This window comes from Azolla caroliniana, unplaced genomic scaffold, assembly GCF_043228905.1.
Source record: "Azolla caroliniana isolate FFs.n. ecotype wild unplaced genomic scaffold, voAzoCaro1.0.p SCAF_20, whole genome shotgun sequence".
Classification (NCBI taxonomy): Eukaryota; Viridiplantae; Streptophyta; class Polypodiopsida; order Salviniales; family Salviniaceae; genus Azolla; species Azolla caroliniana.
The window spans coordinates 1,588,442-1,613,216 of record NW_028230455.1 but is presented as its reverse complement, the minus strand read 5'-3'; the positions used below and the strand labels follow the sequence as shown (position 1 = coordinate 1,613,216).

At 36.9% G+C, this 24,775-nt stretch overlaps 3 protein-coding genes and 1 pseudogene across 3 annotated transcripts; 2 read left to right on the top strand and 2 right to left on the bottom strand.

Moving 5' to 3' along the window:
- Positions 1-3,553: 3,553 nt before the first annotated feature.
- On the bottom strand, positions 3,554-5,037 carry LOC147850762 (protein PHOSPHATE-INDUCED 1-like). Its single transcript, XM_087336039.1, has one exon. The coding sequence runs from the start codon at positions 4,872-4,874 to the stop codon at positions 3,927-3,929; it is 948 nt and encodes a 315-aa protein (XP_087192165.1). The 5' UTR covers positions 4,875-5,037; the 3' UTR covers positions 3,554-3,926.
- Positions 5,038-9,549: 4,512 nt separating this feature from the next.
- LOC147850761 (small ribosomal subunit protein eS21-like) lies at positions 9,550-10,777 on the top strand (the record flags this gene model as incomplete). Its single annotated transcript, XM_087336019.1, has 2 exons — positions 9,550-9,834; positions 10,486-10,777. Coding segments are annotated over 2 exons (348 nt in total), but the record flags the coding sequence as incomplete, so codon positions are not given.
- A 2,133-nt stretch (positions 10,778-12,910) lies between these two features.
- Positions 12,911-14,260, bottom strand: LOC147850760 (pentatricopeptide repeat-containing protein At1g11290, chloroplastic pseudogene; annotated as a pseudogene).
- A 2,454-nt stretch (positions 14,261-16,714) lies between these two features.
- LOC147850759 (fatty acid elongase 3-like) lies at positions 16,715-18,752 on the top strand. Its single transcript, XM_087335416.1, has one exon. The coding sequence runs from the start codon at positions 16,799-16,801 to the stop codon at positions 17,816-17,818; it is 1,020 nt and encodes a 339-aa protein (XP_087191542.1). The 5' UTR covers positions 16,715-16,798; the 3' UTR covers positions 17,819-18,752.
- Positions 18,753-24,775: the final 6,023 nt, after the last annotated feature.

Below are 24,775 nucleotides of genomic sequence, written 5' to 3'. Positions count from 1 at the left end.
GGTTGCCATCAAAGAAGCCGTGTATTGTTCAAGATCTTGTGGATGACGATATCATGTTTTTGGCACTTAATCGAGAAAATAGTAGTAAGACAAGAGATGTGTGGATTTTTTTTCAAATGCTTCAAGTTTGCGAATTAATATGCATAAATTTGTCCTCATTTCATGTACAAAACAAGTTGTGTTAGGGTTAGGTCGGTGGTATAATTTGTGGTCACCTTGGATTTCCAATTGGGGTGGACATAGATTGACACATACGTTGTCGCGAAGTGTGCATCTCACATGCACAAACAAGCACTGGGCCTCTATCCGCAAGTGGTGATGGTGGATCCAAATTGTCAAGTTAATGAAAAGACGATGATGTGAACGTATGAGTTGAGGTACACTTGAGAAGGTGAAGGAGAATATGAAAATGATGATGAAGATGGAGATGATGAAGAACACACAATGAAGAGGACAAAGTGAAACCCTCAAAACCTCAAGTATCTTGATAAGAAGCACTATCAAATGAAGAAGAACATGATGATGGTGATACCACAAAAATTGAGCCCCCCAAACCCTAACCCTAAAGAAAAAGAAGAAGAAGAAGAGCCATGAAACCCTAGTGGTCCCCCCTTAAAGACAAAATGGGCGACCCCCCAAAAAAGCCCTGAAGCGCCTATTTTAACATTACATGCTTTTATTATTTCATTTCTCACAAAAGCAAGGGGTACAAAATTTTCCTTGATTCACACCAACAAACACTTGAACTCTACACTTCTTTGTATATACTTATTGGCCTAACCATTGAACCATTGCCAATGGCCACTTATTAATTACTTATTTATTTTCATATTTATACTTTCTTATGTAATGTCCGTGGTACCTCACTTTCTCACATTTTCTCACACTGGACACGCCACATCACACAATGTGATATTCGAGAATAAAAAATGACTCCAAGAATATCCTAAAACCATTCGTTTTAAATTTACATAATAAAAAATATTTAATTCACTAAAAAAAGAATTAATTCATGAAAACATTAGTTAATTAGCAATCATTAATTTAATCACGAAAACATTAATTAATTCACTATTAATTAATTAATTAGGGTTTCGACTAAAATTAGGGTTCTAATAAAACCCTGGGTTTGTAGGCCTAGAATAGGTTGTAGGCGTTGCATAGAGGATGCAAGGGGAGATGAGGATACAAGCCAAGAAAAGGAAATATGGTTGAAATTAGGGTTTTGACTGAAATTAGGAATTTCAGCTGAAACCCTAATATGTAGGCCGAGAATAGGATGTAGGGTGAAGCTTCTTCACTAGCTATTTGTTGTTTGCTCGCTTGCTATCCGCTTAATTTTTTTTCAAAATGATCATTTTTGTTTCAAAAAAGAAAAGAAAACGGATACTTGTTCATGTATTCTTATTCGTATTCGTTTGCATTTGTGGGGGAGGCCCCACAAATGCAAATATGTCAATCTATGGGGGTGAGTGTTTCTCATGTGAAACCTATTTAGTGGGTATCTAACAAATTAGAGGATAAGTTATGTATGGTGGTCTCAAATTTGGCCTTTTAATGTACGGCTTAAGGCGATTCAATCGATTATGAATTCTATGGTATCTTATTACCTTCCATTGCTAATGTGGTTAAAGAAAGCCCTTGAAATGGTATCACACTCAATGCATATCCTATTATTGAAGAGAAAAGGGAAAAGTGTCATTTCATGGTAGGCATGAGATCATATTTGTACTTGAAAGTGCATTGGTGGGGCATTGATATTGAATCTATATTCACAATGTCAAGATTCGAACTATTGACCTCATATATTATAATCAATTGTTATGTTTTAATCAACACATCCAATACATAGTCATGTTATGTCTTAGTAGATTATCATGTCAAGATTCAAACTCTTGACCTCTTGCATTACAATTAATTGTTATGTTTTAACCAATGCCTCTAATACATGGTCATATTATGTATATCTTAGTAGATTATTAGTAGATTATCTATTTCCACATGCTAGGAGTTCTTAGAAGCTTCTAGAAAGCTTTAGAAGCTGGAACATTCTAGAAGCTTATGCATGAAAATGGGTCTCTACATGGAACTACATTTAGAGACTACAAACATGTATAAATAAAGGGGTTCACCTTGACCCCAGTCAAGGTGAACAACGCCACTTACAGAATCCAATATTCTGCTTTGTCTATCTCTTACTTCTTGCTTCTCTCTCTATTTCTCAGTATCTTACCTTTTGCCTAGCTTTGTTTTGCTCTACTCTATCTGTTTGTAACATTATACTTTATAGAAAAGACAATAATTTAGCTTGGAAACATGATGGTTGAAGCTAATTGGTGGAATATCATTAATTTTGAAAGGAATGTCACATGTTTGCATGGTCTTTGCTAGTTAATCATTTGTTAACATATTGGCAAAGTATGTTGGATTTTGTGAAATGGCACCCTTCACAAGAAAGAGGATGTGCCAAATCATTACAAAATGAGGTTTTGGCGACATCAAGGTTGTTGAGATGGGAAAGTAAACGACTTCTTAACCTTCAATTTAGTAGTTACTTAGATTGGGTTTGGTAACAGCTAATGATGCTATGCTAGTGTTAGAAATAAGATTAATGGCCTTTCGAACAACAAAATCAATATTTTATATTCCAAGAGGTTATACCTTATATGGGACAAGTTGCAAGGATTATTATCATTGTATGCGCCAATTCCTTATTTAGATGGGGTATGTCAAAAGTTTGATTGGATTTGTTAGAAATAGGATATTGACTATCATATGAACAAAAGATGTTTGTCATAACTTGATTCACAAACATAAGTGGATGGATGAAAGGGTTGTAAAGATATGGGGTTTTCATAAGCCCATTACTTACCTGATGGTTTCATGTGATGAAAGCATTTTAGGTATTCTTGATTGATGCTACGAGGTAAAGTATTAATTTGGAGACTTATGGTTGGAGCTTTACTATTGGGGGATGCATTAAACCAAAGAAATATTGCTAGAGGAATATGTTTTTTTTGTTTAGTGGAATTGGAACATAATAGGCATCAATTTCTTCCATGCTTGATGGCTAGAATGGTTTGGAGGTGTATCAATTTAGTGTGGATGTCTATAACTGGAGTAAGACTATCTTCACTCGGTTGGGTTTTTGCACATATGGAGAACAATGAACCGATGCCTTATTTTCAAATGATTTTTGAGTTCTTGAGGTATTGGAGGTTATGGTTCAATTAGAATAAGCGGAATGTCTTCACTTTTGATTCACAAGTTGGGGTGAGAAAATATGTTGTAAAGTTAAAAGGACTTCTTTTGTGGCAATTGATAGTGCTAGAGAAGTTACAAAACCTCAACCATGAAGAAAGAGAACTTTTCAAGGTTGCATATCATCATATTCAACATTTGAATTGGTGTTTATGTTGGGATTGAGTTCATAGTTGTAGTAGTATTTACATCCTTGGAAGAGTTCTATATTTTGATGTAAGTTAGTAGTCATGGTGGTGTTTTTTTTATTTTGTGATGAAAGCCATTATTTACACACACACAGATATGTGTAGATGTAAATTGCAAAATAAATCTATAATACAATATGGATATTAGCAATGGGTTGCATGATATTGTGGTAGTGAATGAGGAAGCACATTGAGAGAAAATCTAACACGAGGATGTGGTTAATAATAATTTGGGCATAAGAAAAACCAAAGAGTCCTAATCATGAATGAAGGCGAATGGTTTAAATACATAGGACTCGGGCTAGGTTGTTTGGTTCCAATGTCCATAAAGAAGACAATTGCTTAGTTTATAATAGAGAATGTTCGTGCAAAACCCATATTGAAGGATGAGTTAGCACATCAAGGTGATCGTTATATTGCAAGCATACTTTGCCCATTGAGGAAATAAATTTATTGCCCATGGGAAGCAAATTGGCATCAACTTAGGAGGGTTAAGCACTTTCGCAACTCTGGATGCCACAACGACGGAAGGAGGAATTTCCGATTATTGCTTCCAATAGCATTATAAGAGGAGCCATTGGAATCAATGAGGAGAGTGCCAGGATGGCCAGGGTAAGCATCAGGGCCGAAGATGCCCGTGCATGCAGTGCCAATTTCAAGTGGGACTTGAGGGCTACCTTGATAATAAGCATTTCCATGGGGGTTAGTCACTACTCCAGCAAGGATGGTGGCAAGGTTGATTATGAGGCCATCTACTCCAACATCATTAGGGGCCTTTCGAGGGGCATGATTAGCCATGAATTCAGGGATGGCAAATGGCCATGCACATTGGCCAGGGCATTGAGTGCCTGAGTTTCCCACCCAAATGTAGGGCACACTAACATTAGATACTTGTATGGTGGCATGTGTAGCACACTTACTCTCACAAAAGTTTTCTACCACAACTTGAGAAGATGTGAAGACAATGTACACTCCAAGAGAAATATGATTGGAGAACTTGACCATAGATTGGAGAGCTATGGATTGCACATCATAGGCTTTGAGACGCCTACCTAGGGAGTATCTGTTAGATATTTGTCCAACAAGTTTGAAATATGGAGCAACACAAGATCCCTTATGATCCTTATACAAGGTTGTTGTTTCCCACCATTTCCTAACTGTTGGTCTAGAATCAACACTATAGTTACTCATTGGAGTTGCCGAATTTTCTTGCATAGAGTTGAGGAAATCCACAACAATTCTTCGTTGAGAATTCGAGAATTCACCATACCACACTATAACAAGATCGATAGTAGATCGATCTGATAACAAAGGCCCGCCATTATAAGTGATGCTAGGGTTGGATCGGTCCTTCACAAGGAAGCAATAAGCAAGAGAAGGAAAGTAAAGAATTAGGGTAAGGGTAAGGGTTAGGGAAAGCCTCATGTTGCAAGGAGAACTCAAGTATGATTATTCCATTATGAGTTAGGGCTTGTATAGGGATAACGGTATGATCAATTCCTATATTACGTGCACAAGGTAGGGCTTTTCTCAGCCGAAAGATGTATAAGGATATACTATATATTATACAAGAGGCATCATGGCCGACCTTCCCTTTATCAAATAACCTTTTTCATTCTTTTATTGCCTTATATAAAGCCCCTTCTTAAAATGCTTTGGAAATATCCCCCACGTTCTCTCTTTTATTTTGTTTTCCCACGTAAACAAATATCCAATGGGAATGATGAATACTCTCATGTGAGATCATAGAGGACTTGTATTAGGGATCGTGATTGTGACGATCGAGACACAACCTTTTTCATGTAGATGATTGGGACTCTCGATGTTATGCACTCCATGTCAATTAAACATATTACTTTAATGATATAAGAGAAAAGAGTGGACACCAAGACAAAAGGGATTTTATGGATCCTTATTATTGTGATTGAATTGAAACTTTGATATTGATATTCCATAATATCACGTTGCCCAATAATTGTTCGTGTTGATTTCTCGATTTCTTTCATAATCCCTTGCTTGCTTTGATTTCACCTTTCTTTAACAATCCCTTATTTCCTCATTAAGGCTTTTGAAAATACATCATTACAACTTGGTCCCCCATGTTCTATCTTTTTGGTTGGCATTGACTCTTAGAGAAGGAAAACTCATAGTTTATGGAAGGTCAAAGTTTAAAAATAAGATGTAAGGCCTTAATACAAGGATAAAAATGCCTAGTGGTCTTTCAACCTCCAAGATCATACGACATTTAGGGTTCCTATATGTTGGGGTTTCTAAACTTGAAATCATGCATTGAGTAGAGTGCAAATAAGAGGCAATGTATGCCGTAATGCTTTTGCAATTAGTCTTTTTTTGTTTTGTTTTTTCACTCAAGATAACATCAAGATAGTGGGCCCCTATCTTGCTCATTAAATAGTTTAATTGTGTTTATATGTATGTTTGCATATATATCACTAGTTTACACTCTTTACTTATTATTTTGCGCTAACTATAGTGAAGTTCCACATTCCTCACTATTATGTGCATATGTCAATCTTGTTTTGGCTGGTTAATGCAATCATTTTGCTAAAAGTAATGAAGCTTGATAACCTTGAAGTCTTCTCTGAGTTCTTTTGAAGAGAACTTGTGTGGTTCATTGATCACCCTTAGGTGTCAAATGGTGGAAGAGAAAGTGAGAAAAGCCAAAATTTCTACCATTGAATTGATCATGAAAGTTTTAATACCTTCAATTGGGAAGTTAATCCATAATGTTGTTTAATGATGTTGTATTAGCATCATCACAAAAATTCTAGATGATTGATTAACAAGTTAGCATTGTTCCTATATGCAAGTTGGTCTTGTGATGTGGCATGTACGAAGGGAGTAAATAGCCAAAAAGTTAAGTTTTACAATAAGTAGGGATTATGGTCAAAGGGATCATCACAAGATTAGATTAGATTAGGTTTTTTTTAGCATCTATAGAGAACCCAATATTGACCCATGGGATAAAGTACAAAAGTTTTCTTGATGTGTGTCTCTTTCCTAAGAAGGGATATCATCGTTCGAAGCACAAAGTCTCAATGTGTCTCTCTTTCCTAAGAAGGGATATCATAGTTCCAAGCACAAAGTCTCAATGTGTCTCTCTTTCCTAAGAAGGGATATCATAGTTCGAAGCACAAAGTCTTGATGTGTGAATAAGGTATACACATATGAGTTCAACCCTCCAGGTGTTCTCTTTAGTGTGACACTCAAAATATCACCTCCTCTTAATATATTATCATAGCTTTCACAAATTGCACTGTATGTAGAGCATGTAAAAAGCAAGTGATATTCATCCTTTACTAGCCCCCTTCCTTACATATCTTACATGCCTTTATATTTGATTGATTATGATGCCATATCGCGATTTCAATACCTAGGTTGTGTGATGGATTGTGAATGAGTGTTAGGAGTCTACGAGAGTTATTACTCATGCTAGTAATGAGATAAGGTTGAATAAAATCAATAGGCCTTCTTGCCTTAAGTAGAACCCAACATTCAACATTGATGTTTGCATTAAAATATTATAATTTTGTCCTTTTAGCATCTTTCCACTTCGTCTTTAATAGTTTCGTTAATCTTTCCTCAATAACTACATATTTCCTAGCATCACTTGAGAGCTCTAAGAGATCTTTCACATCCCATTTTTGAACCATTTTTTGATGTAAACTAGCATATTTGAGGTGGAGAAGGCTCGAGGAGAAGAATGTTTGAGGTGGAGAAGGTTTGAGGTAGAGAATGTTGGAGGAGGAGAAGGCTCCAACTTCTCACCTAGTGATCAGAATCATTTTCCGAAAGATCAACACGAAACCTTGCGATGAACTCTTCTTGTCAATGGTGTGAGTTTCATGAAGGAATAATTTGAGGACTCTTCTTTTATCAAATTTTGTGCCAAATCCACATAAGCTAACACTCCAAACTCAGAATCACAAACTGAAAATTCTAACATGATCCTTGACAGATTGAGAATAATAAATACTATATAGTGGATTTCTAAAATTAATTTTATATGAATACCAAAAAGCTCATTACATCGAAGATTAAAATATCGGACTAAATACAAACAAGATCATTCTCAACTCCATTACATGGGGTGGATTGAAAGGGAAGAATATAAGAAGATAGAGCTCTAAAAATTGTGGTTACATTTTTCCTTCATTGTCCATTACAAGATTCAAACCTTTGAACTTTGGCCCCTAGTGTAGGCTCTTGACATGACGATTAAGCTATAACCTTTTATTGGGTCGTTTCATCTTATCTTGTGACCTTCTATCTGCACTTCTTCCCTACCCTTCAACCTTTTATCTTGTATATGTATAGTTTTAACCCCATTTCCTCATGTTCGCTCCTCACTTCACGACAACGTACCATCAAGGGGCCGCGTGCATGTAGATGATTTGTGTATGTTGACATTCCACGAGCCATCAATGGGCCATGCACTTGCTCAATCATGTGTGTCTATAGACCATTGGCATTCCACACAACCACTTGGGTATAAAACCTATGCCCATCATGTTGTGCGCTTCTTGTACCTAGCAAGCGTGCATTCCATGATCTATAATCCTATGAGATAATTATTGCTTCACTTCCATTCTTACATCTGTAATCCTATGAGACCATCACATTGTGATGGCACCTCAAAGCAATAAGGTCATCAATGAAACCCTTCTTGAAGCAACATATTGAAGAATCGATGCCCTTATAAAGGTCCAGCCCTACAACCCATAACTAAAGGATTTTGGAGACGGAACGGTTTATGTGCGGAAAGGTAATCAAGCCTACAATGTCCGAGTAGTCTGAAGTGGAGAAGGGCATGAGCAGGAAGGCAATCCAAGCTAGTCTAGTCATGGACCAACGACAGCCTGGTTGGGCATGACCGAGAATGCAAGAAGCGTAGGGTTCTTATAGAATGGCACATGTTTGTTTGTGTTTCTTGTAGTTGAGTAAGTGTGATTTTTGTGGATATCCTCTGTCCATCGATCGGTCGATTGTGGGTCCTTTCTGTTTCATACCAAGACCAAGGCTAAGAAAAGACCAGGACCAAGACAAGTGCAAGAGCGAGGGCAAGGGCGAGAGCATGGAAAAGACCAAGAGTATGACCAAGACCAAGACCAACCTACAAGGCCACGCCAAATATTAAAGTCGTTGGCCAAGTCCAAGACCAAGACATGCCAAGCATCAACACCATGAACAAGACCAAGACAAAGAGACATGATCATGCAAGCATCAAGACCATGGCCAAGACCAAGACCAAGATTATGAACAAGGCCAAGACCAAGAGCATGACCAAGACCAAGACCAAGAGACAAAGATCATGCAAGCACAAGATTGTGGCTAAGACCAAGACCAAGACTAAGGCCATGCCAAGCATAAAAACTATGGCCAAGACCAAGACCAAGAGACAAGATCACGCAAGCATCAAGAACATGGCCAAGACCAAGACTAAGACCAAGACAATGCCGAGATTCAACACTAGGACCAAGACCAAGAGACAAGATCATTAAGACCATGGCCAAGTCCAATACCAAGACCAAGACAAAGACCATGCCAAGCATAAACACTATTGACCAAAAGTAAGACCAAGACCAAGACCAAGACCAAGATCAAGACCAAGACCAAGACGATGACTTTCCTTTACTACTACAAATACTGCTATATTTATATTTGAGCAAGATTTCTAGGGTTTCGCCTTTTCCCTTTCTTTCTTCTTCCCTCTGCGTGTGCGCTGTCCCCTCTCTCAGATTGCAGGAACGAGAAAGAGAGACGAATTCAAGATGCAGAACGAAGAAGGAGAGAATGTCGATCTCTACATCCCACGGAAATGGCAAGTGTCTTCTTCTTCTTCTTCTTCTTCTTCTTCTTCTTCGTTTTGTTATTGTTGTTTCTTGTGATTCTTCGCTGCAACCTATATGTATTTCGTATGGTCACTGATCTCAACATTATTCTTTTTCTTCTCAACATTATTCTTGCAGTTCTCGATTTCTTGATTTTTGTTAGTCCTGTCATTGTTGTTTGTTCTCCTTTTCCTTCATCATTACACAACCTGCAGGTCTTTTGTATGTATACTACTCTTGGTTATCTGTGATTCTGTCTTCTTCTTTGGTTTGGATATAGTCAATCGCCAATTCTCTGTCTTGTTATTACTGTAATCGATGTCAATCGAACTAGCTTTAAGTATTACGATAGCTTGCCTAAATATGGTGTTATCTTTTTCATTGATGCTGTTCTTCTCTCCAGCTCTGCGTCGAACCGATTGATCACGGCCAAGGATCATGCTTCGGTGCAGTTGAACGTAGGCCATTTGGATGAGAACGGTCTCTATACTGGCCAGTTCACCACGTTCGCACTTTCAGGGTTCGTTAGAGCTCAGGTAAATATTAAAACTTGTCTACAGAAGGTGCATCCTGTTTGTCTCTATAAGTTACTTCCCGTCTTTGTTCAGTTGTTCAGTTTGTTGTTTCCAGATGCATTCTATTTTCTTTGTTTTTATGTATCATAAGATTTATTCAAGCAGTTTTGTTGTTACATTGTTCGAGTTAATTCCCTAACTCCTCATAGGAATTCTCTCGCCATGATGTATTTACTCCACGTACATTTCTTCTTGTTTTGGTCATAGTGTAATTTGTTGAGTATGCAGTTAGACTTTTTTTCTCAGGTAAAGGTATAGGTATTGATGCTAGCATTTCATTTCCCATCATTTTTGTTTCCTGGGTTATTTATCAAGACTTTTTCTTCTCATAAAATATGGATGAATATTGTCTTTCTGTATGTGATTTCCATCTAAATATTTGTATGTTTATATGTATGAATGAACGTGTGTGGGTATGGATTTATGTATGTTTACGTAGGTGTAGGTGTGTATGCATGTGCGTTTTCTTCAGTGTTACAGTCTGATTAATGATGGATTCTGTTTGTGTATAATAGAGTCAAGATAATGAATAATGCTTTGTAATTTTGTTCTATCAATAATAGTTTTCAACGAGGAAGAGGGCTGATTTTTCTGTGTATTTGTATTCTTCAGGGAGATGCAGACAGCGCTGTGGATAGGTTGTGGCAGAAGCAAAAAGCCAAGCTTGGGCAGTAGTGGGCTCACCTCATTGAAGAGATAAAAGAGAGAAGTTTGGAGATTTGTGAAGAGTTATATGATTAAAGACAAACAGACTTAGAGAGAGAGAGAGTGAGAGAGAGTGAGCCATTACTACTAGAGAGATTCAACAAGTTTTTCACTTTTATTAGTTTAGTCTCTCTGGTTTCTGATTATGGTTTTATTTTTTTCTTTTGATGGCTATCCATGCATTGTGAATTTCACTGTACTGCAAGTCTCAGCTTTCATGGTATTTTGCAACATACTAGACAGAAAGAAAGAAAAGAGGATGATAAAATCTCAAATTCTTCAATGATTCATTATATTGGAGATTATTTTATTTGTTAAAGGAAGGATGATGTTAGAATTTAGTTTATTGTTAGGATGGTAACATCTTGATTTCTTTGTGATTGATTGATACATTCATTGGAGAGAATAACATTATCATGTGGTGTCTTGTGCCTCTGTGCTATTACTAAGATTACATTAGGATATAATATTCATTCTCCTATAAATGTGCTGTCTTGCTGTCTGTCTGAAACTGTGATATATTACTGCAGTTTGTTTGTTCCACAAGATTCAGAGTATTGTCTTCATTTAGTTAGCACTCCATATTTACGAAGATTTGCATTTGTAATGCAGTCAACTAAGTTGGATTCTTGCCTTCATGTTCTATTCTGGATTTCCTAAGCTCAACACTTGTAAGGCAGTCTGTTAGTTTTGTTCAAATTGGAGTCATGTCTTCATTTACGAGTCTATATTTACAAAGATTCACATTTGCAAGGTGTTAATTTTGCCCTGTTCTGTTTCTCTTAGCTCAGGTTTACTAAGCTGAGCACTTGCAAGGCAATCTGTTAGATTTGCACTATTTGGACTCCTGTCTTCATTAAGTAGTGTACAAGATTTACATTCTTATAAGCAAGGATTTTGTGTAAGGTGTGTATTATCTTTGAGTATGTTGTCTATGTTGCTATATACACGGTTATTTCAGTGTTAGAGCATTGGAATATTACTTGCTGTCCTGCTGGGTCAGATGATTATGTTACAGAATTAAATTTAAAGTTGTGTGCACATAAAGGTATTATATTACAAGAGACCCTTTTCTGTAGTAGGTTGGTCATGTTTCATATGTAAGGAGTCTTTTCCCACAAGAGTTTATGACTGCATTACATGGTAACCTTGTTAAAACCTTGTTGCAATGAAATTGAAAAAAGATGTAGGGTTCCAAGAATCATGTTTGACATGTAAGTACTCTTTTTGCAGAGAGTTTATTATTGCATTATACAGTAACCTTGTAAAAACCATGATGCGTTTGAGCTGGCCAAGAAAATGTTGAAGATTTAGGGTTCTACGAATAATGTTTCACACTTAGTACTCTTTTTGCACAGTGTATTATTGCATTACACAATAACCTTGTACGAAAACTGTGTAACAATTGTGCTAGCCAATGAAACATCAGAGATTTAGCTTTAGCTTTAAAGACAACTTTTCCTCATACCTAGGCTTGGAAACTTATTTCCTTGTCCATGCTCGAAAAGAACTCAATTTGTGTTTTGTACAGACAATGTTATATTAAAGAACACAAATCGGCTCCATGAAAATTCTCAAGTGTTACCAATGGTTATGGTTAAAGAAGGCGAGCCACTTGTAGAGTATCAATCATAGGAGCATATAACTTCTTCATTTAATGGCTATACGATCCCTCCATCACATAATGGGTATCACATGGTAGATAAACCACATGGTATCACACATAATGTTTTTGCATCTATTGATGGCTCTTTATAAATCCCAGACCAGAACTTTGGAGCAACAGATGTCTGAATATGCTATTGCTTTTAGACATTTTGCTCTTGTAGGGTCAGTCCATCAATAACTCTTTGATGATTATGTAATTGGGATGCTATTTTAGGTTCAAAACATTCTCCGTCATAAAAGCAAAGATTTTGGTCTTCCTCGCATTTTATGTTCTTTTGTGCTACCGATGAATTCCGTCTCCACAAAACAAAACCGGTATTAATAGAGATAGACCCCCCAATAAATTCTTTTTACAAATACTGAACGTGCACCTTCTCTGACCTGAAAGCAAAGATTTTGATTGTCCTTGCATTTCATGTTCTTTTGTGCTACTGTCCAATCACATCTCCACAATACTACACAGGTATTAATAGAGATGGAGATGATCCCCCAATAATTTCTTCTTACAAATACTGAATGCGCACTAGTTTGAAACCTATAACCTCACATTTTTGGACTCATTAAGAAATCCATTTGTAACTCTTGTTGCTCATCGGTCTCCACTTTAAAGCGGCATTAATAAATCTTTTGTTCGTTCAGAATTTCCATGTCCTTACTATTCTCTTCACACTTCTGAATCACCAAGGATGTCTTCCCACCCACTACCGGCTGCAAAGATGTTCGACAAGAGTACATAAGTTGCATTATCTTGCGGTTCCAAAGAGTCAACAACATATTTGGCCAAATCTATATCATAACAAGTTTTACAAGCTCCAAGAAAAGCCTTCCAAATTGCCGCATTTGGCTCGAAAGGCATGTTTTGAATGACATAAAAAGCATCATCAAGGCAACCAGCACGACCTAGAACATCCACTATACAACAATAGTGCTCCATCAAAGGTTGAACAGCATACCCTCTACATACGGTTTCGAAACATTTATACCCTTCCTCAACAAGACCAGCATGACTACAGGCAAAAAGGAGTCCGACAAGTGTAACGTGGTTCAAATCCACTCTTTCTTTCTTCTCCATTCTCCAAGAAAGTCTGAAGGCCTCTTTAGCTTCTCCATGAAGTGCATATCCTGATATCAATGTGTTCCAAGTGACCAAGCTACGAGAAGACATCTTGTCGAACACTTTCCTTGCTTCCTCTAGATTACCACATTTTGCATACATATCCACAAGATTGCTAGCAACAAAGAGATCTGTTTCGAGCCTGTTTCTCTTGATAAGTTCATGTATTTCACACCCTAGATCTAGAGCCGCAAGAACACTCGATGCTTTCAAAACACTTAAGAATGTGACCTTGCTGAGTTCAAGGGTTTTACACTTCATTTCTTTGAAATTTTTGATAGCTTCTTCGGGAAAGCTGAGCTCAGCACATCCACTAATCAATGCATTCCAAGCACCTACATGTGGTTTCTTTATTCTCCCAAAGACTCTTTTTGCGTCTTCTAAGCTTTCACACTTGCAATACATGTCTACTAGAGCATTCTCTACAAATACAATCTCCTCGAAACCACCTTTTAAGATACCCGAATGTGCCAGTTTACCATGTCCTAAATCTTTCTTGCTTGCACACATTTTGAGAACACTCAAAAACGTTATCGGATCAGGTTCGATACCTCCTTGCTTCATACCCAAAAATAGAGAAAAAGCATGCTCATATTCATGGTTCTTAACATAGCCAGAGATCAATGAGTTCCACGAAACGACAGTTCGATCATACATTTGGTTAAACTCAATTTGTGCCATTTCAACATCCCCACATTTTGCATACATATCGATAAGTGCATTTCCCAACACAAGTTCGGATCCCGACGAGTTCACACTCACATTCACATGGACATATTTTCCATGATCAATAAACCCAAGAAAAGTACAAGCTTTTAGAACACAAAGGTAAGTGACATGGTTAGGGTTGACACCTTCTTGAATCATTCTGTGATATAATGCCACAGCTTCTTGAACCATATCTCTATTCTTAACATATTCATTGATCAATGAGGTCCAAGCCACAACACTTGGCCGTTCTATGGCATCGAATGCCGATCGCATTTCGGCCAAGTTACCACACTTGGCATACATACAAAAGAGAGTGTAATTGAGGGTTGAGCTTTTCCTTCCTTTCTGGAATGTGTTGTCCACGTGGGCATGGATGAGTTTCCCGGCATCGATAACTCTCGATCGTGCACAGCGGCGGAGAAGAGAGACATACTTTTCTTCGCGATTGGGGACCAAAGATGTTTCTATCTGGACATAGTCTGATGTTTTGATGGATTCCCTAATTTTGTTGGTTGAGAACTCTGTTCTTGGGGGGATCCATCTCATTATCTCATCTGTATGTTGTCTCTTCTTCTTCTTCTTCTTCTTCTTCTTCCTCCTCTTCTTATTTATTTCACCCAAATGCCCCTAATATTCTCATTAACTCCAAAATTACCCTTGCTCGCCCCCACATAATGATATATGCATGGTGCTCCTCAGCAACTATATCTATTGTCGGTTACTTCTGTCTCCAAGTGGGGGTAGATAAGACCTACCCTCACCATGGCATTTTCCTTCTTCTTTTTCTCTTTATCGTTGGTCTCTATGATAGGCAGGAAACATAGAGGAAATACGAAAAGCTTTTTAGTTGCTCTCTAGATGTGAAATATGCCTAGGGACTGATTAGGCTTGCTAGGCTCCTGTCACAACATTCTTGACTCTTTGTCCCTTTGTTCCCCCATAGATTGTCTATTGTCAGTGCGTTTAATCATTGTGAGTCGATGCTCATATGTTCACTACTATATGGGCTCTAAAAACACTTTGAAATGAATGAATATGGTAAGGTTATCCACAATCTAGTAACAATGCCATTGTGAAACATTGGCACCATGCCCATGGGAGTAGAAGCATGTCATATGATTCGTTTATTGGGTGGGTAGCAAACTGATCATGGATTGGATTCGACTGTTTGTAGACTTTTCAAGCAAGCAAAGGAACTAACTTGGGTCGAACATAGAGTTATGAATGTCCATGTTGTGAAAAGCACAAACATTACCTCTTGCCATTGAACTTTATTGTTTACATTGATATCAATGAAGATTTAAGACACTTGACAAAGAAACCTTGTGTCACCAGTGATGTTAACCATGGAGCTTGATTTTCTTTCCCATCCTTATGGGATATTGATTGACTCCATCGAAGTGTAGATGAGACGTGATATTTTGGATTCAAAGTTGAATGTGACAATTTGGATGCCTCTCTTAGTGGCCTATATTAAGAATGCTTAAAAGTGGAGCTATGAAATCTGATGTTGACGCAGAATATTGAAGGAGTGGATGGAACTCAAAGTCAAATGACAATGTGATGCACATTTAGGGATTGTCAACTTGGCTTGAAATAAAAGCACAAGAAAACATGTGTAGCTAGTGTGGACTATGGTCCAAACGTGTATGTGAATAAAATGTTTTGAAACTTAACCCTTCAGTTTGAACAATTTGTCTCACCCCCTTCTTTCACAAACTCGCTCCTAACAAAATACTATAACAAATTTCTCAAGAAGAAACAAAGATAGAGAACGGACAAAATTAAATTGTAAAAAAGAAACATAACAAAATCGAAAAAAACAACAAGAAGTAAAATAATGTATATACGAAGATTTTATTATCATTGTTGTAGCCTGTAGGAATATTATGACGCTAGGTGGGGCTGAAACCCATAATCCCCGGATGAGAAGTCAAGTATTAAACTTAAAGTGGCCAAAGGCAATATACAAAATAGTCTACTATTACACAGAATATCGCAACATATGTCACTATTGAACACTCATGTAGCTTCAGCAATCCAACCACATTTAGCATCTATATCAAGCAAGGAATTACCGTCAACAACATTGGGTTCAAAAAAACCCCTCTTTTTACAAGCTGAATATGGATTTTTGGCCAAAATCATTCTACTTTATTATGAAGGCAACACAAAAAACATGTTTCTCCACATAAAGATTATGTTTTCCGGAAAAAAACACAGGCCACCATCCAAAGCACTAGGGGGTTTCTGACTAGGCGAGAAAATAAAATATTGTCAACAAGACACATGGGGGGAGGGAGAGAGATGTCAACTTTCAAGGAGCTTGAAAGCTAGTCATCGATTCATATAACTAACTCATAACGATCGAGGGGGGTGAATGAAGAAAAGAAAAAACATGACACTCTTGACTACACAAACTCGCACCGATATGAAACATAAGATGGCGATCGAAAGCCGAACAAATTTGGAAACAACGATCAAAACCCTAGCGATTCGGAGATGCCGACAAAAAGACTTGACCCACAAGCAAAAGTAGAAGAATAAAAAGAAAAGAACATTCTTGTGCTAATGCTATATAATGTTGAAAGTTCAAAATATGAGATGCAAGAGAGTATAGCATACACATAAATTACCAAAGAAAAGAGAGGGGGTGGGGCTTCCTTTAGAGTTTCTTAAAAAGCAATAAATTCAGAGCCACAAGTTTGCCCCTTAGATGCCCTGGCTATGGCTGAGAAGAGGTCCCAAAGTTTTGTACCAACACACCAGATCTATCACAGAAGCAATGATGGTGGTGGTGGTGATCATCATCATCATCATCACAACAAGATCAAGATCATGTATTCGGCTCTCCGGTATTGGTGTGCCCACCATCCGATTGTGGCCGATTTCCGTTGGGATCACAATGCTTGGGGCTCCTCTTGGCTCTTCCTCATCCTCTCCATACTCACATACCTTGCCATGATACAAATTGTGAAGCTAGGGATGAATAGGAGGACGCAGCCCATCCCGCTCGGCCCGCTCCCGGCCCTCTATCGCCTCACATTGTTGTTGGGATCATTGGTCATGTTTGTCGGGTGTGCGCAATCAGCATGGGTAGAGATGGAAGAGACCCGGTGGCTATGGAGTCGATCCAAGTCCCGTCTCGGGTGGCTCGCGTGCTTCCCCGTGGGCACACGGCCCGCGGGCCGAGTCTTCTTCTGGACCTACACATTCTACCTAAGCAAATTGTACACATTCCTCGGCACTTTCGTAACCCTCCTCTGCAAGGGGACATTGACCGCCAAGCATGTGTCGAGGAACATCACCATGGTCTTCTCGTGTTTCCTTTGGCTCCAATTCTCGCACTCTTTGCAAATCTTGATGCTACTCGCCCACACCGGCACCTATATCATTTCGGTCTCTTTCCACACCAATGTTCGGGTGCCTTTTGTGCCCCGATACACAAGGAGGATGTGGGTCCGCTTGTGTAAAATCACCCGATTAGGTTTTATGGTCGTAGCCTCGTTGGCGTTTGTCGGGATCCATCTCTGGAGGGGTGGGTGTAGCGGCATGGGGGCATGGATCGTGATCTTAGTGATTGATGTCGTCATATGGCCATTCGTGGTCTTTCTTGATAGGAAGGCCCCCAAAGTTGTCCTAAAGCTAGATGCTCAACAACATCGGCATAGGAAGACCCCCAAAGTTGTCCCAGAGCTAGATGCTCAACAACATTGGGAGGGTAGTGTGATTGCAAAGCAAGAATGAATCTAATACGAGGGACTGGGGTTGGATTTGGGTCAACATCTCTCTTAATCCAATCGACCTAATAATGCTCAAGATTTGACATCATATACATATGTGTACTATACCTTGTTTGTGTTCATAAAGAAGCATATGCAACAACATAAGCCAAATTCATAAGGTGATTTACCTTTGCTTGAGAAAGAAATCTATAATGTATTTCTTTTACACATAACTTGGGAAGGGAATTCATGCTTTCAAATCAATAAGATTATAAGGTCACAATATGTTTCCCAAAGCACTGTCCAATATTTCTTTGATTGTTGGCTTCTATGTTTTGCATCATATACCAAAGTCATAAATTTGAGAGAACCCAAGTCGATCTTCCCATGGTCTAGGCCTCGTCCCATAGATTGCAATTTGTCTCTTGTAGATGCTCTAGATGATGTTCCTTCATCCATAACATCTCTTCGAACTCCTTTCTTACCATTCCCTTCATTAGGAACCTCCAAAGCCAAAGGATTATGACATTGACATTTTGCAATAAAGTGGCCCCATTCACCGCATCAAAAGCAATGACTTGCAAATGTCTCCCACTTCAATTTAAAACAAAGTTTTTTCATAGTAGGGGTGTTCATACACACCCATCCGAACCTCTTATGACTTGTATCCCATAACACACAAAATCTGCACTTATTTGTAGCATTTGCATGTGGGAATACCAACACTTTACCCATTTTGACTTATCAACTATGGTAAAAGGGGCCATAAAAATGCATTTTTACAATCCACTATCACTCAAACGAGGCATTCTTGCAAAGCATGATAGTCCGCTATGGGGGATCATTGCATTACATGCATTAAGCGTTTATCAAAGAACATTTGAGAGTATCATAAGGATAACTCTTCAATGCTTCGATGAATAGTTCCTATGAACGACTTTTTGAGTTTTTGGTTTTCTCTCCACCTTTGATCACATTTGAGTTTGCTTTACTTCCATCTTCAACCCATGTCTATCCCTTAAACATTTCTCTTTTGGTGACAATATGCATTAACAATTGGCGCATCCAATTAATAAGATTCTTGAACATCAAAAATCACTGATCAACTCACACAACGGGAAAATGTTTATCTTTCGTCGAGAGATCATACTTGGGGTGTCTAGAGACAATAATAAAACCTATCTTTACCTCATATGAGCAAACAAACTCCTATGTATACATGGTGTGCTCAAGGAAATCACAAATTATGCATTGAAATATAATCATTACGTATACACATAAAATGAAAAGATTTTTTTATTATCTTTGTGCTCATTCAAAACTAACTCTTATTTCACATGACTCTTGATTCCTAAAAGACATCAAATGAATTTCTTTCTAGAACTAACACATGTTTCAAATCAATTTATGCTATAACATTGATGATATGTTATATTATGTTACAATGCCAATAAATAACTAGCAAGTTTTTGGTTTATTATGAAATCAATAATGACACGTTTAGTTTCCAATAACTTTCTTGTTTCCTCTCTCTAGATTCATGCATTTGATTGAATTCCTAGCTTTCTTAAGAGCATCTTGTGTGTTACATGTTTATATGCTCAATTCATCTTTCCATAGGTAAGGATAAATGAAATCTCTATATCCATGGATGTTTCCGACATGAAGAAAAGAAACTAGTTGTGACTTAAGAATTTTTGGCGAGATAAGAGGAGCAACTCTCATGGTTTCATACTTACAAAACAAATATGAAATTCACATATGAAAACCCCTTATATGGCTTGTAAATAGGGTAAACTCACAAACTCCGAAAGTTGTGGTTAACACATTATTGATTTTCATGCCATCAATGCGAAAATGAACATGACGCAAGGCACGATCTTAGAGGTAAAGAAAACAAATGTAGTGAGTAGAAACTAATCTATTAGATTGCATGAGTAGATGCAAATAGTTGTTAATGTCTTAGAAAGTTAATCTTGGCGCTTGAGGTGGCAATCCACAATATGACATGTTATGCAACTATGTTGAGCGGCAAGCTCAACTGGAGCCGGATTGTCTGGATAAGCCTGAGCTCGCAAGCGAGACGGATCGGTAAGTGAGACGGATCGGTAAGCCGTGAGCAACCGAGCCGGCAAGCAACAGAGCCGGTGAGCTGGGGAGCCGGTTAGCCGGATCCAATCGGTAACCGGAAGCCTAGTATTAGTTTAGACTACTAGGCAATTATAGTTTCGCAGTAAGTGTCAGAAGCTCGTGTGAGCATTGAAGTACGCGGTACTTTTGTCAGTCCCACGAGGACTTGTATAAATAGTGTTACTGAGCACAGTTGTAAATACAGAGTGATTATATCGTTTTGAATATAGCTTTTACGTTCTGCTCTCTCTGTCTCTCCCGTGTACTCTGTGTATTCCCTACTTTCTCTGTTTTCTAACGCTTCCGCAAGTAATCGTTTACAAACTAGCACGACCTTTAGAAGCTAGATGGTGCCCAATGTGAAGTGTCATTTTGGCCTCCACTAACCATTGAATGTTCTTCATTTGCACAATTCACAAAACTTGCATTTCTTCTCAATATGTTATTATTGGTTGTTCCTCAATCAATCTTAGTAGAAGTTAGATATCACCAATGTACAGTGACCCTACAAAACCCACCTATATGTGGTATTTGAAAGACATTCCGTTATCTAATGAATTGAGAATTATAAGGGAACTACTTATCATGAATTTGTATATCCCTTTTAGTATACAACTTCACATTATACATTATCTTTCTAAATGCATCAAACACAAAAGCAACCAATCTAGTATGTAGAAAAAACAAGATATATGTGTTCAATATCCTAAATACAAACTTGTCTTTAAGCGCCTTACATACAAGTTGTACATTGGTGTTTTAAGTTACAATAATGCAAAGGGGAAACATGTTGGCCGGGTAGGACGACCAAAGTTGTGAAAAGGGACAGAAGGTCAAGCACAAGTCGGAACCAAATCAAGAAAAAGACAAACAAGTGGAGCTAACCGAGAACCAAGAAGGGCAGTACGATAACGCCTAATCAATTAATGATTTGTAAACATTTTGTAACCGATCATGCTTCCCATAAATAGGAAGCATGGAGTCTTATATAAGGGGGTATTGATAGACGAGAGAGAGAGACAAAGAGGTACGCATATTCTCAGAGAGTCGAGATTCATAACCGATAGTCGATCGGTTTCTCCTTGTAATAGTTCTGTATCATTAATATAATTCTGTGTTTGTGGGGAAACCCTGTGTTTTGACATCTAAAGTCTCTAAGTGTATTAATGTTACTATGAAACCTTGTGCACGCCTTGCTGGTAGCCGATTTGGTAGAAACCCATACCTTGCATCCCTTTCGGGCCTCGAAGCAATCGGTCTGTATTGACGAGTGTCGTTCGGAGCGGACAATTGAGGGGACTATTTCTAGTGTGAGATAACTAGGTAACATTTGCGTAGAGTTAGCTCACGTCCCAAATATGACTAAGTACAGTGTCGGTGGGACATCCCGAAACCTACCTCTCCTTCATAGCAAAATACCTTGATTCGGCTACTCGGGAGTAGTAACCGACAATGTGTTCCTCTAGAGGGGAGTAACAAAACAATCCACTAGAACATCTCAAAGAACCTTCCTCTCCCATATATATATATATATATATATATAGGTGTATGTAAAACCAAATTCCACTAGTTGTTTTATGCCATATATTTGACAAATAACCTTGCAATGCGCTCATTTAAGGTTTCAGTATTTCAATCGCAAATGACATGCTTTGACAACTCTGGGAAGTTGATTGACGTTTTCCTCTAAAATTTTCACAAAATGCAAGGTCACTGAAGAGTTGAGAGTCTGACCCAATGTTCAATAGTAGCACTATATGTAGTTTTCCATAGTAAAACTATAACTCTTGGTCTACAAGAAACATGGGACTTTGGTGTGCTGAATAAAATTTCCATTCCTCATAAGCTCCTACTCACCATTCACATGTTGGATCCTCCTATAGAAGTATGATTCTCATAATTAATCAACTTCTCATTATATTTCAAAAGACATGTAATTTGTTTCTTTAAAAGTGAAGATAGTAACATTTAACAAGCTTGTAATTGTAGATAAAGAGTGAAAAGCATTAGTTGATTAAACATGAAAGCCTGCATGTAATTTTGTTTGGAGCATACACAATACATGTTCTACATTTTTCATTGGGATGTGTTATGTTATGGAAACAAGATCCATTCTAGATATAATAACAATATGACATGTTGAGATGCTTGTGGGCAAAAAATTTGACAAGTGTCATGCCCGTCAAAAACATACACCTAATAAAAATGTATATCAAGTGACATATAAAGTTTAAATTTCTATTTTCATGTGAAAGGCACCTACAAATTATACATATAAAATGAAATGCTAAAATTCTATTTTCTATGTCATATACATCATATATTGTCATATAAATATATGTATGTACTATGAAGTGTGTTAATAATATATTTATATTATATGTTTTTTATAACACACTTAAAATAATATTACCATCCATAGAAAGCAATAAACATGTTCGTGCAAACATACATTTGAAAACGTTTGGAAACACACACATTTGAAAAGGGAAAAATGTATCCTCCTTTTTATCTTTTTTTTTATTAGAGAGTAATTCACTCTAGTGTTATGCTATTGTTGTTTATGTCTTGGGTTTGATTCCTAATTTTCTCATCTCTCTCTCGTTATTGTCATGTTGTAGCAAAATTTTATGTTAGTTTCCTTTGTTTTTCGCTTTTTTCCTTTATTTATTATTGGAAATTAGCTCACCCTAATGGTAAGTTGTTATTATGTTAGTTTCCTTTGTTTTTCGCGTTTTTCCTTTATTTATTATTGGAAATTAGTTCACCCTAATGGTAAGTTGTTATTATATTAGTTTCCTTTGTTTTTCGCGTTTTTCCTTTATTTATTATTGGAAATTAGCTCACCCTAATGGTAAGTTGTTATTATGTTAGTTTCCTTTGTTTTTCGCTTTTTTCCTTTTTTTATTATTGGAAATTAGCCCACCCTAATGGTAAGTTGTTATGTGACTATTGCCTATGTCTTGGCTTCGATTCCCAATTTCCTCATCTCTCTCTCTCTCTCTCTCACATTAGTGTCATGTCATAGCAAAATTTTATGTTATGTGTCATATTCGTTTTTTTCTTTCTTTATTGTTGGAAGATTTAGCTCACCCTAGTGGTGTTTTTTAACCCAATTTTCTCATCTCTCTCTCATTAGTGTCATGTCATAGCCAGTTTTTATGTTATTGTCGTTTTCCTTTTTTTTCTTTCTTTGCTATTAGAACTCAGCTCCCCCTAGTGGTAAGTTGTTATGCTTACTATTGGTTATGTCTTGGGTTCGATCCCTAATTTTCTCATCTCTCTCTAATTAGTTAGTGTTATGTCATAACAAAATTTTATGTTAGTGTCATGTTTTCTTCATATTCTTGAATATACGTTTTACGAGGTTTTGAATGTTTGATTATAATTTATAATGACATATTTTGATTCAATCTCTATAGTTCATAGTCATTTTTTTGTAAAGTTCTAAAGTGAAGAAATTGATAACTTCACTAGTTGCAAGATGAGAACATTGATAATTGCAAGATGAGCTCATCATCAATAAAATTATGTCTTTGAACTATTTGATTTGTATGTTCATGTTTTCTAATGTTTAGTACTTAAGTAATTCCTAAGTTTTGAACTTTCAATTGTGTTGACATTTGATTCAATCAATATATAATATAGACCATAGTCATTTTTTGAAATTCCAATCTTTATTTTTTTTTCCAACTTATAAATCCAATCCAACTTTGAGATGATGTACCATACACGTTTGATTGAATCATTCTCGAATGCGAATGCATGTATGGTACTTATGGTTCATTCTATGTTACCATCATGTAATGAATCATAATTATATATATTCTCAAATCTTTATTCTTTGCTAATAATATTAGTTGAATTTTTAAACAAAGTGTAGACTCTAGGTTTGATTTTAACATTTTTAGTTTTAAGTTAAAATTAAATCTTTTACTAACCTTTTTCTTCATACTTATTAGTAAAAACATTAACACGATATTTATTTCATGTATTTCATTATCTTTGTGAGGTAATTATAGTCGTAGTACATACTACATAATGTACACGAATGCATTGGCAAACATTCTTTTTCATACGAATGGAAAACATTCTTTTCCATATGAATGCTTTTTACCTTAATTTTCTTACCTTAAAAAGACTTTACCTTATAATAAATCATAGTATGAACCATACTTCCATTCGCATTCGGGAATGTTTCAATCCTTCAAGTATGGTAAACACCCTTGAAGAATGGTAAATACCATTATTTTGGATTAACTATTTATTATGAGGTAAATAAACCTAAAAAACAAAAAATAAATAAATAAAGGGAAAAAAAACACAAGAATGTTTGAATAACATTTGCATTTGTTTTCCAACGTAAAAAAACGAATGTTATGCTAGGTGTAAATAATGAATACAAAAGTATGGTATTGACCATACTTCGAGGGTGTTTACCATACTCGAATGATTGAAACATTCTCAAATGCAAATGCATGTATGGTACGTATGGTTCATACTCTAATTATAGTAATGAAATGTAGCATTATATGGAGCTTTTCATTTTTTAAATTTATATGTCAAATGACATGTGAGTTTTTGCAATCTTATGTCATATGACATACATCTTTAAAAAATACCCATATAAAAACTTTGATACTAACCCATCAAATTTAGGCCATGCTTGTCATCATCCTTTTTCGATTCTATATTATTACATTGCAAATTTCCCTATAGACGTGAAGCTTGCAATTGCTTAAAAAACACAGTTTATATTATAATATGCATTAGTTACCTCCACTACACCCACTTGTATCTCCTTTCTTACTACAGAAATATGCCATACTCTTTTATTAACATCCAAACA

Excerpts from the sequence above, each read along its gene's own strand:
- LOC147850759 (XM_087335416.1), top strand. The coding sequence starts at position 16,799 with ATGGCTGAGAAGAGGTCCCAAAGTTTTGTACCAACACACCAGATCTAT.
- LOC147850762 (XM_087336039.1), bottom strand. The coding sequence starts at position 4,874 with ATGAGGCTTTCCCTAACCCTTACCCTTACCCTAATTCTTTACTTTCCT.